At 45.6% G+C, this 11994-nt stretch overlaps 1 protein-coding gene across 1 annotated transcript in view; it reads right to left on the bottom strand.

Moving 5' to 3' along the window:
- The window catches only part of CPNE3 (copine 3), a gene marked incomplete at its 5' end in the record, with an annotated part of 25071 nt that overhangs the window by 4128 nt on the left and 8949 nt on the right, over positions 1 to 11994 (bottom strand). The window contains 7 exon segments of the mRNA XM_011375917.2: positions 398 to 531; positions 2630 to 2681; positions 2810 to 2864; positions 6647 to 6780; positions 7255 to 7314; positions 7962 to 8048; positions 9910 to 10008. Coding sequence (XP_011374219.2) covers positions 398 to 531; positions 2630 to 2681; positions 2810 to 2864; positions 6647 to 6780; positions 7255 to 7314; positions 7962 to 8048; positions 9910 to 10008 — 621 coding nt within the window.

Here is an 11994-nt window from a genome sequence, read left to right on the forward strand (position 1 = left end):
GAGGCTAAGACCGACGTGGCACCCGCGGCCCCCAGGCCAGGGCTGTCGGGCACGGCGAGTAATTCTGCAACAGGCCGACGTCGCGAGCCTCTCCAAACCTTAGTTTGTTAGGTCCACCTTCAGAAAGGCAGACGAAAACCATCTTTGGGGCATAGAACCTGTCTAAAAAATTACTTCAAAAGACAGAGAAAAGATTCATGGGTGTAAGGGCTGTTTTGTTCTTATTTTTAATGATCCAACTAATTCAACGACAACAGATGCTACTTCTAAACCAAGAATGACTCTGCCATTACTGCACACTCTATGTATCTCGACAGACCAAATCAATAGAAAAGTGTCTTGTCACTGGCAGCAACTACTACCCACGTTCTCCCCATCCCCTGGTGACAGCACTTACAGAAGCTGTCTGCTGCTGTGTGGCTGCGGCAGCAAACCTGGCCACGTGATTGATGATGGGAGAAAAATTTGTTGGTCCATAGAGTTTTATCTGAGGGAGACAGGCCCGATATGCCTCCACAATGCCTTGGATTCCTAGACAAAATAAAGCAATGTTAAACTTCCCAAGCACAATTTGATTGTTCATTATTCACTGGCTAACGTATTATCTATACATATCAACAAACAGTGCTTTCAACAGTCAGAAGTATATCTTCAGGAGTTCCTTTAAGTGATATGTCACAGAGGTCCAGAGCTATGCTTCATCTCAAAAACCTGTAAAGTCTACACTCCCCCAGCAGAAGGATTTATTTTCAGCTCAGCTAAATCATTCAGCTACAGTAGGATTTTAATGCTTAATTCTGATGTGTTTTAGGAATGAGACGCTGATGGAAAAAGAACCATGGAAAAGATGCCGCATCATACGGCTGACGTTAAGAGGTAAGAAAAAGTTACTGATTAAATGGGAAAACATTCACATATACGGCCAGAGGATCTACAAAAATGCCATCTGGCTATGCACCTACTGTTGATTCCAGTCTAGGGTGTACTCAGTGACTTAGAGCACGGATCCCCATCCCCCGGGCTGCAGTACCGGTCCTGGCCCGTTAGGAACCGGGCCACACAGTGGGAGGTGAGCAGAGGGCCAGGGAGCGAAGCTCCATCTGTATCTGCAGCCGCTCCCCAGCGCTGGCATCACCCCTCAGCTCCGCCTCAGATCCTCAGGCATTAGATTCTCATAGGAGCACCAGCCCCTGGGGCCGCAGAGGCTGGGGACCACTGCCTTAGAGGTTAAGCGTGGTACAGTGAGTTGCAGAGGTCCACGTGTTCACTTCCAAGTCCAGTGTCGCATTCTGCAGAGACACTGACGTGCTGGTTTCTGGGCGCCACCTGGGCCTGCAGGCGTGTTAGGCGGCAGGAGACTGGGCCAGGCCATTTGACCAGCGCTGACCAGAGCGTGTAAGTGGACGTGACACCCACGTCTAGGCAGACGCACTGCCCGTTTTCACAAGCGGCCCCGCTCATGCCCTCTGCCAGGGAGCAGCACACCCCGCACCCCCGACAGCAGCGGCTCCCTCAGCCTAAGTCCCAGACGGAGAAGAAACAGGGGCGGAGCTGCAGCCCAGCCACATGGGAGGCGATGTGCCAAGAAGGTCACTGAAACCTGGAGACTTGGCCTCAGCAGCACAGCACGGCGAAAGCCGGACGGCATTCCTGGTACGAGCGTGGCTGGTGGGACTTCGACGCCGCACGACAGCTGTTGAATCTGCCCCTGACTCTGGAGAGAAGCCCTCTAGAAGTGCCCCACAGTTCCTGCCGAGATCATCAAGGAAATCTACCCTCAAAGACAGCTGATGAAAAGCATAAAAATGTCCAACGGCACAGAGATCAACGAGGAGGAGACGCAGGTTCTTGGTTTAAAAGCTTCACAAGACCAACTCTCTCCTCTTAAAGCTGTATGTAGTTCCTCTTGGTCACCTTGAACTCCAGACTGACAAGAACCACCTTTGAGGATGTGACATTCATACGTGGAGACCTGCGTCCTGTGCTTGTCGGGGGCCCTCCCAGGAAGCTGGCTCAGGCCGGCCACCCCTGGGCCGCCGCCTCCCTTCCCCACGCTTACAGAATTCTGGGGGAGAGGTGGCATTTAGCGGGTAGCTGTTCAGTGGGATCAAAAGGCAGAACACCAGGCACTTGAAGTATAGGGGGAAAGCGAAACACGAGCATTGGCCCCCTGCTGCTGCCGGAGCGAACCCTGTGCTCCCTGAGCCCGGCCACCTGCTCACGGACGCTGAGTGACAAGTAACTGGATGCTGGACACTTTCTCCTCGCAGGGAGTGACTGCCACTCTGCGAAGAGCTTCGAAAGAGCTGTACGCCGAATCACTCGTTCCATCGAGGTCTGTGTTAAGTCAACTCGTACATGAAAATAACGTGACCTTGTTTGTGCATCTGGTCTCAAGATGGAGAATTCTCCTGTCCAAGGGGGAACTCAGCCTGAAATCGCTTCCGCCTCCTCTGGTCACCACCAGTGTCATTCTAACCGCCCGGGGTGCAGCGCCCCCACTTCGCCCCCACGGAAAGGGCCCCGTGCAAGGAGAGACCCGCAGAGAATCTGAGCGGCTGTCCATCACAGAAGACGAGCCGCGCTAACGGGCTGTCCGCCACACGGGCCACGCGCATCTCTAACTCACCATTACAGTAGGGGTTGGACGGGTTAAAGCTCATGGGGAATTCGTGCGACACCTGCAGAGGCGAGAGAAGGGCGGATGAGGCCGGCTCCGCGGCTCGGGCGGCAGACCTGGACCGCGGCCTGGCCCCTTACCTGCCACTGAGGAGGAATCTGAGACCTGGACCGCGGCCTGGCCCCTTACCTGCCACTGAGGAGGAATCTGAGCTCCGAACCCAAAGGCTGGAAACATCTTATCACTGAAAGAAAATGCGAAAAAAAAATAAAAGCTCTTCTTTCAAAATAAGGTTTTATCTTGACTCATAATAAAACCAGTGTGAACTTACTTTTTTAATTTAAAATCTTAAGAAATATAAAGATGAAACAAAAGTTATTCATAATAAGTGCCAGAGAAAAACCTGTTGATATTTGGCAATTCTCCTTCTAAATAGTTTTATGTGCACTGAGGGAGAAAAATGTCTATAAGTATTTATAAAAATTGAGTTTATGTTCATATTTTGTAACATTCTTTTCTACTTAAATACTGGATATTATTTCATTGATAAATATGTAGATAAGTCCATAAAGCCCTAAAATATGTAAGGTTTTCATCTGTTTGCTGCAGACTCATTTGGCTGTGACACCTGAGCAAAGCTGACAGGAGGTGATTTATAGTCTTTACTCCTGCCACATAATATGAATATTCATGCACTCGGCCACAGAAACGTGGTACAAATGCCACATATAAAACTCTCATGTTTCTGCGGCAAAACGTATGACTATTTGGCCCCAGTGATTTAGGGCTGCGGGGGTGTGGCCTGAATGTACAGCATCCTGTGAATGGTGCCAGGTGACCCGCTCCGTGGACATTCTCCCCAGTGTCCTGCCTCAGAAATCACTGGAATAAACGTGCTGTTTTTTCTACTATGGATATTCTTTTTTATATTAATTCTTAATGGTTCTTTTCACATTGAGGATAGACCCTGTGTTATATTTGTCAGAAATATTTTTCCCAGTTTGTAATCTGTCTTTAACGTTATTTAAAATATTTTCCTTTTATAGTTTTTAAGATTAATGTGGACAAATAAAAATTCACTCACGATTTCTGCCTCTGCTTTCTTGCTGAAAGGCCGTCCTCACGGCACGACTATAAGCAAGTCACGCACCTTTTCTCCTAGAACATTCAGGTTTGTTTTTGATGTTAAACGCCCAGACCACCTGGAAGGTTCTGGAGCAGGACGAGCGCAGAAGGCGCGCCTCTCCGTGGTACCCGGGCCCTCCGCGTTCAGTGACTGGACGCCGAGCCGGAGCCCAAGGCTCCACCCTGGCCCCTCCGGGCGGCACGTGGGCCCAGGCCTGGCGCGGCCGAGGAGGCCGAACAGGTGTGGCAGCCACACCCATCACACGGGAACCGTGCTCGCCCGAGGAGGGCAGGGGCAGGCACGTGCACTCCCGCCCCTCTCCTCTTCCGGACTGGACAAGGTGGGGACGACAGCAGCTCCCGGGACCTGGCTGGGGGCTGGGGCCTGGGATGGCAGAACTGCCCTCTCACCCCTAGGCCAGCAACGCGAAAGGGAAGTAAACCTCTGTTTTGTCAAAACCACTTTGTTTTCGGGGTGTCCATTTCAGCAGTTTGTCTATAATTTACATAGACAAACTGTAATTTGTGTTACGTCCTAACATACACAGGGACGGGTCAGGGGTCCAAGTTCAGCTCCCATCCAGCTCGACAGCCGTTACAGCACTGTCCCCTAAAATGCCATCCCCGTCCTATACTAAATTCACGTACACACTTGGGTCTATTTCAAGATTTCTTGCATTGTTCCACTGGCCACGTCTTAGATCCATCATCTTAATATAGCTTTAAAATGTTTTACTATTTTCTAGAACAAATTCTTTTCCTGAAAATTTTATTGGCTATCCCGATTCATTTTTCCTTCTAGAAAATTTTAAGAACCGTTTTGTCAAGGTTCCATTTCAGTTTGGCTTAAAATTGATTAATTCAGGGAGAAATTTTGCGTCTCACATCACTATGGCTTCCGTCTAGAATCGCGCTCCCTTCTTTGTTCCTCGACACGATTTCGTGGTTTTCCCTCACTAACGGTCCTAGACCTGTAACTCGTTCATTCTCGTTTTTTACTGCCTTAGGGATCCTGATCTTTTATCTTGAAACAGTTATTGCCGCTGAGTGAGAAACTGATTTTTCGTCTCTGACCACCTTTCTGAACTCTCACCACTTGATGGCGTTTTTCATGTGACTCGCTTAGCCGGACTTTGCTCCTGGCAGGTCTGCGGGCATGAATGCCTGAAATCGCCCCGGCCTGCGGCCTCTGTCAGCAGCGGCCGCTCCGTCCGGCCCGTGGTCCCCACTGTGTTCTGGGTTCCTGCCTCTCAGCCAACTATGGTAAGTTAAAGCTTCCTAATGAGTCCCCCGTTAGTCAGATTTTCCAGTGTGATAACAAAGTTTTATGCAGTACTAACTTATACTTTTCAATTTTTTTCCTGAATTTATGCTTATAATCTGTCTCATTACTAATACTGTAAGCACATTTTCAGTCTTTCACGGGGATCAATGTGAGCAAAGATGAGTCCCAGTTTTGTTGAACTTGCAAAGAATTCTCTCTTTGTTTAACGCAGTAATTTGGTGGGTTTTTCAAAACTATCTGTGTTTAGCGGAAGTACAGCTGGAAAGCATGTCTCCGGAGCCACACAGGCCAGGCTCGATCCGGTCTCTGCCAGTTTACCAGAGTGACCCCAGACAAGTGACCCCCACACCTCAGTGCGCTCTGTACAGTGCAGATGGTGACAGTACCTGCCTCAGGGCGAGGATGAGGACTAGATGAACATCATGGAGGAAGAACTTTGCATCGTCTTTGACACACCTATAGGGATCTATTACTATTATTCTTTATTTTTTTGTTCTTATTCTTTAATTTTATTTTATTGAAAAACTAGTTCATTTATATTCACTTCTTCTCATTTAAAATAAGAGCACATAAAGCCAGAAATTCTCCTTTATGAACACAGCACTGCTGCGGCCTTCCCTGTACACTTTATTTCCACAGTCTGCGATCACACTTCCGTTTGATCCAAGACGCACTTAAAAACTTTTTACTTTCCACACGGTAAATTTTCTTTAGTTATCCTGCTGTTATTAATTTCCAGACGGCAGTCTGAGAAAGTAACCCTGTAAATGTTTACTCTATATGAGCCTCATTATAACTTATTACTTTGAAATTTTTATTATATTTCTAGCTGTTTTCAGTGGAAATATGTTAATACTGTGTTATTAAACATGTCCATGGTCATATTTTCATTTTGGATTATATAAAGAGTTTTATAAAGTAATTTTTTATATTTATTGAGTTTTGCCTTAAACTCTATTAGGCTAATACTGGACTTGCTACCTTTGCTTTTTATTTGCCTGAAAATTTCACCTCTTTAACTGTCATAACAGTTTAATGAAAAGCTGTATCAATATGTAAGAGCTTTTATCATAAAATAACAGGTAAAAACAAGTGAAATTTTATACTGTGCCCTAACGGATCCAGAACAAAAAATTACAAACGTAGATGTTTTTTCTATTGTTTAGTAAACCTTTGAAAAAAACTATTTAAATCTATTCAAAATCTATCCATTGAGAATTCATTCAAAATATTGTATAGCAATTAGGTCAAGTTATCCTTCGACATTCGTTCAAAGTCACCATTAAGAAAAGAATTTGGCAATGTCTGCCAAGGACATTGGCGTGTTAAGAAATAGTTCGTGTTTACAGAATGTGTCATCTGGACTTCAGTCACACAGCTTTTCTCTAACGAGTAAACTCCAAGAAAACTAGACCAAAGACACAGCGCATAAGGTACATAAGACGTTATAAATGTGACCACAGACCACAATTAGAGGTCAAAGGTAAACACCAGGACTGCCACCAAGAAAAAAACAGACAAGGTGAGACAAGAGAAATGTCAGAGAGGAAGCTACTCCCCCAGCAGCTTCGGCCCCCCAGCTCCGTGAGGGAGCGAGGACGTTCGGTCATACTCACGCATCGTAATCCTGAATGACCAGCCCCACAGACCAGATGGCGGTCAAGTACTCATTCACGCCGTTGGGGCTGATGTAATGAAGGGAGTCAGGAGACCGTGGGTCACCATTGGAGCCAGTGAAGTCCACCCCCACCTGCAAGCAACAATGACAGCCCTCACTAAAGCAGGCAGGGCTGTGCTGACGTCCAGATGAGGCACAAACACTCCTCCCGGAGCCTCTGAGACTCAGGTGTTTCCACAGCCAAAGGTTCGGGCCTCAGCGTGAGACAGGCTGCCGTCTGTTTCCTAGATGCCTTAGATCATGGATTATTACACCCATGGCTTTGGACATAGGGCCGGTTTTTGTATGTCTGACCGATGCTTTTTATTATTTAAATTGCTGCAGAATAATCACTGGTGTCTACTTTCTTTCAGAAGGAACAGATCTTATCAACAGAGCTGAAGGCTTCATGACATATCTGGACCACCTGTCTAAGGAGACCATACTAAACAGAGTACGTAAATGTCATCATGAAGTCACTTTTGCAGGAAAAGAAAGAACACTGCAAAATGGAAGAAAAAAGCAACATATTACAGCCTACTTTGAAAACTTCAGTGAGTTACTTACAGTAAAATTCAGCTGACAGCCTCCCATGATATAGTCAAGGAATGTGCATTCCACTGTAATCTAAAATCAGATAGCAACGGTTAAAAGTAAAACTCCTGCTGTACAAGAGAAACAGAGAGCTCTGGCAGGTACTTTTTACAGTTTATGAGCTGAACGGAGCACGATATAAACATGTGGAAACCGCCTCTGCACTTGAGTTTAAGGCCCCGCCCCGACATGTCATGAATCTGAGATTTTATTTTACTTCAAGATAATTATAACAATGTTCAGAGAGAATATTAATGGCCAAAGATGAAACACACTCCCTTTAAGTTTTAAGAAACTAATAATGAGTCTAATATGTTGAAAGCTTTAATAAGCATAATGATCAAGATTTTTTAAAAATCGCTTGTTTATTCTAAGAAATCAGGATTTTTTCCTCCACTCATAACATTGTTTCCACTAACACACTGGGAAAATGCCACGGGGCCTCATATTTCCTAAGATTGTGAAAAACTGACACTCTTTGTCCCCTGCTAAAAAAGTCACACCTCGGAAGTAAAGTTGCTTGAAAGATTTCTTTACTGTTTCCTACTCTCTTCTTTTCTCTAAAGTGCCCAGATGCTCATGTGATTTTCAGCTCCCCCAAATTCAGGTGTGCGTATGAGACATACCATACGGATAAAAGAGCTGGAAATGGGATCTAAAAACGGTCTCGATCGACTGACCTCACACTGCTTCACACTGATGACACCTGAATTCTTGTAGCTTTTCTTCTTCTGTCTCTTCTTTTCATTTATGCATTCAAATTCAACCTGTAGGGAGAAAAGAAAAAATGTTCATTCTCTCTAGTGATATCAGAAATGCCAGTGTCAATTTACATAAGCGACTTTTTCTTCTTGGAATCGAACCACCTTCCTATCGTAGGCCCGCTGCAAAAGACAGTTCCCGAACAAGGGCGTAACGTGTTGTGTGCGGAATATGTATCAAAGACACTTCCGAAAGGCACCCTAATATTAGATACCTTTTGTAAAAAAGTACGTTTGATACAATGAGACAACACAGTCATGTAAACAAACTCCTGCGGGCTCTGGATCCCAGCGGGCCTCGGGCGCCGCATCAGCGCTAATCAGGAGCCTCTGAGCCGCCCCGGACGGGGTCTCACCGGTCACTGGCCGCGTGGCCGCCCTGCCCGGGCTCACACCCTCACTGAGCACCACCCGTTGGCAGGCGCTGCTCTCGGCGGAGCTCAGAAATGGGGAGACAGCCTGCCGTGCAAGAACGGGGCGAGCAAGCCCTGTCACCGCAGCAACATCAAAAGCCGCCTTCTATCACAAGTGAGCTGAGTTTAGGAAAACGTGACATGATTCACAAAGTATTGTGCAGTTAACTGTTAGTTTATCATCGTCTCAAAGCGGGTCATTTACTAAGTCGGGAAAATAACGACAAACTGAAACTGGAGAAACGATCGTCCAGACCACGCCTCATGCTGTCTGGTTCCTTAAGGGGCCTGCTTTCCACTAGCGTTCCCGTTTTCACCGTTTTTCATTAGTTCTGCCTTTAAAAAATGTTTAAATAGAATATTTACAGCCGAATTTTCCTGTTTTAATTCAGAGGCTGTCAACTCAGAGCCAAGTCAAGCTCTGCGTTTAAAGCACAGGTGAGCTCTGGCGAGTGCTGCCTGCGCCCCGCCAGCACCTCTGTACAGGCTGCTCCTTGTCCCCAGGCCCCATGACACGGAGCAGGGACAGACTGGAGATCGCTCCGTGACCTGCTGAGAATTCCAGACCCTCGGTCTGTTTGAAAGTCATCTCCCAGTTAGTTAAACCAAATGGCTCAGAGCTGTTCTTGATTCCTTTAGTTTTGAAGTTTTGATCTGAAACGATCAGCATTTTCTTTTAGGTCACCTCACCTCACCTTCCTGACTAGGTCAAACAGACCTTCCCACTTGGCCATGAGTTTTTACCTCTGAAACTCCACGGCTGTATTTTCAAAAGTAAATGAAATATACACGAGCATTATTCAGGTCTCTAAGCAGCTAATAAACACTCGTGTATTATTCTAAGCTACAAAGAGAATTAACAATTTATCTTACGCCAATTAGAAAGGTAAGCAATTTAAAGTTTTACTTACAAAGCACTCTGGGACAGTTTTGAGCCACCCTGGCTTAGAGGTGGATGTTTCAGAGGCACTGTTAGAAATGTGCTGGATGCTAAACGATAAACCGAACGTAGTGAAAGCAAATGATCTTGACAAAATTAGTGCCGTGAGATGGCAGCTTCATATTCCCTCATCTGAAGCACCACAACCATGCCTTTCCCGAGAGCCAGACGCAGGCTGTAAAAGTGTACACGGTTCAAAACCAGGTCTTGTCCAGTGCTGTGTATGTTGATTATTGTGACCAATGAAATGCCAAATGCTTTAAAATGAGGAAATTTCAATCAAATAATGTAGGTCTGCAGCCAAGAAAACCAGACCTCTAAATAGTAGTGTAAACTCACAGCCCAGGTATGAATTTTGATTCGTCTGGTTACTGAACAAATGAATCCACAGGTTTTGAGCATCGTGTAGCGCAGAGTAAAAACATGATACACTGTTTGTTGTAACAAAGGGAAAACTGCAGTAATAGCCACAGAGCCGACTGGCAGCTGCTCAGACGACAGAGGCACGACTTACAGGCGAGCTCCTGGAGGCCTCTTTCAGTTTTGTCATGGTGGTTTGGAATGTTCCAATGAGATCATGCGACCCATCGTTATCGTAGTCATAGCACTCTACCTGGAGTCGAGTACAACAAAAATATATAAAAACCAACGTATTGTGTTAAAAAGGATCGGCCGCAACAAATGAGACTTATCTAGACGTGCCTTTTTAATTAAAATAAGTGAACATGTTTCATATGCAGTCCTATTTGGAGAAGCAGGAACTAATTCCTGGAGACGCGATGCTGAAACCCTTTCGAGCCCTAATGATCCTTGGGATGGTCCTAGAACAGGTCACAGGCGGATGGAAGCAACACTATTCAGATTCCGCATTAGGCAGCTCCTCTGTCGTGCTCTTTACAAGTGATGTAAAGTCAAAACAGAATCACCTCTTTCTCTGCCACCTCTTTACCCTGTGTCACTGCCCAGTGGCTCAAAGCCATTGTCTGGAGGAAGGGAAAAAGTCGGTATCCTAGGCAGCTAAAAGTTGCATAAGTAAATGCCAGATGACTTAGAATTATGGACGCTGTCCCCCAGTTCTGCCCCCTGGCAAGGCGAGGCTTATTAGATAAGACAAAGCCAGATCCGCAACCCTGAGAGTCACAGCTCGACAGCAGCAAGGACTCCAGGAAGAGCGCCGCGCCCACTGAGGAAGCAGCTCTGCGGGGTCAAGGTCACTCCGTGCCCAGGTGCGGCACGTGGGGTCTAGCGTAAGCCGCAGCTTTCTAATGCTTGCTCTTCCAGCAGATGGAACAGAGCTGAGGATGTGTGGTCTGCATGCAGTTCGGTGCCAGGTGACAGGTGGCCAGAGAGTAAGTGTTCACAATACCTGCGGACTCATGGCAACGAGAAAATTAAGGGGTGGGAACTGCTGGCAAGCAGAGGTGTTCATTGTGGTCACTGAGTAACCAGTGTTTTTATAGTGCTTTATAATTTCAAAACAGATTATTTTATTTCTGCAGACATTACGTGTCTGCACGTATTACCCAGTGAGGCTGGTGAGGTAGGCTGGGAAAGACCCTGTGTCTCGTGCGGTGACCATCATAGTTAAAAGGAGAGCTGTGCTAGGGACACTTAAACCCTAGAGCAGCCGTCCCCAACCTTTTTGGCACCAGGGACCTATGAGAATCTAATGCCTGAGGTGGAGCTGAGCCGGTAATGCTGGCGCAGATACAGATGAAGCTTCTCTCGCTGGCCTGCCACTCACCTCCCGCTGTGCGGCCCGGTTCCTAACAGACCAGGGACCAGTAGAGTCTGTGGGCCGGGGTTTGGGAACCCCTGCCCTAGAGCCTGTGATTGAAAACACGAGCCCGGGACTCAGAAGCAATTAGCGTTTACCCTTCGCCAACCCTCTGTCTTGCTGTTATCCTTTGCTGTTAAAAGTCATGTTAACCAAGCTAACGTGCTGGTGGCATTTCACAGCATGAAATTAATAAATGTCATGAACTTCACCATAAATTTCAGGATTTATACATGTTCACCTGGCAAAGTAATTTTTTTCTTCTCAGTTCTATGAGAAGTAAATTGAGTGTTTCTCATAATAGGAAGTCTTTCATTCCTTTATTTCCATTTTTATTTGGGAAGACTAAATATAGATTAATAAAAACAAACAAGGTCCAGAATTGAAATTTTGAGTAACTCTTAAGAGTTTTTATTTGTTGGCAAGCACTTTGGTCACCAACCAGTTATGACAATTCAACTCTTGCCCGATATTTGATGCTCAGTTTTTAAACTGAAAACCCGTTATCTGACTCTCTAAAGTGTCAGGGGAAAAAAATATTAATGACCTTAATGATTTTTTTCTAGATGAACTGAAATTAAGATAAAGTCAAAAACAATCCTAATATTTTAATAATTTCATTTTTAATAGGTTTTTATGTTTAAATTATGAAGAATAGAACTTTACATTTTAAATTTGCATTCAGGAAACTATAATTTATACCTGAGACAAGATCAAGCTTTGATAATGCCAAGATTTTATTTACACAAAGCTTATGAAGAGCTAACACTGTTCATAGGTTTAGTCTGCTGAAACTTTAGGGAACGTAAAAATGTTTTTGAC

Source organism: Pteropus vampyrus, unplaced genomic scaffold, assembly GCF_000151845.1.
Source record: "Pteropus vampyrus isolate Shadow unplaced genomic scaffold, Pvam_2.0 Scaffold280, whole genome shotgun sequence".
NCBI lineage: Eukaryota > Metazoa > Chordata > Mammalia > Chiroptera > Pteropodidae > Pteropus > Pteropus vampyrus.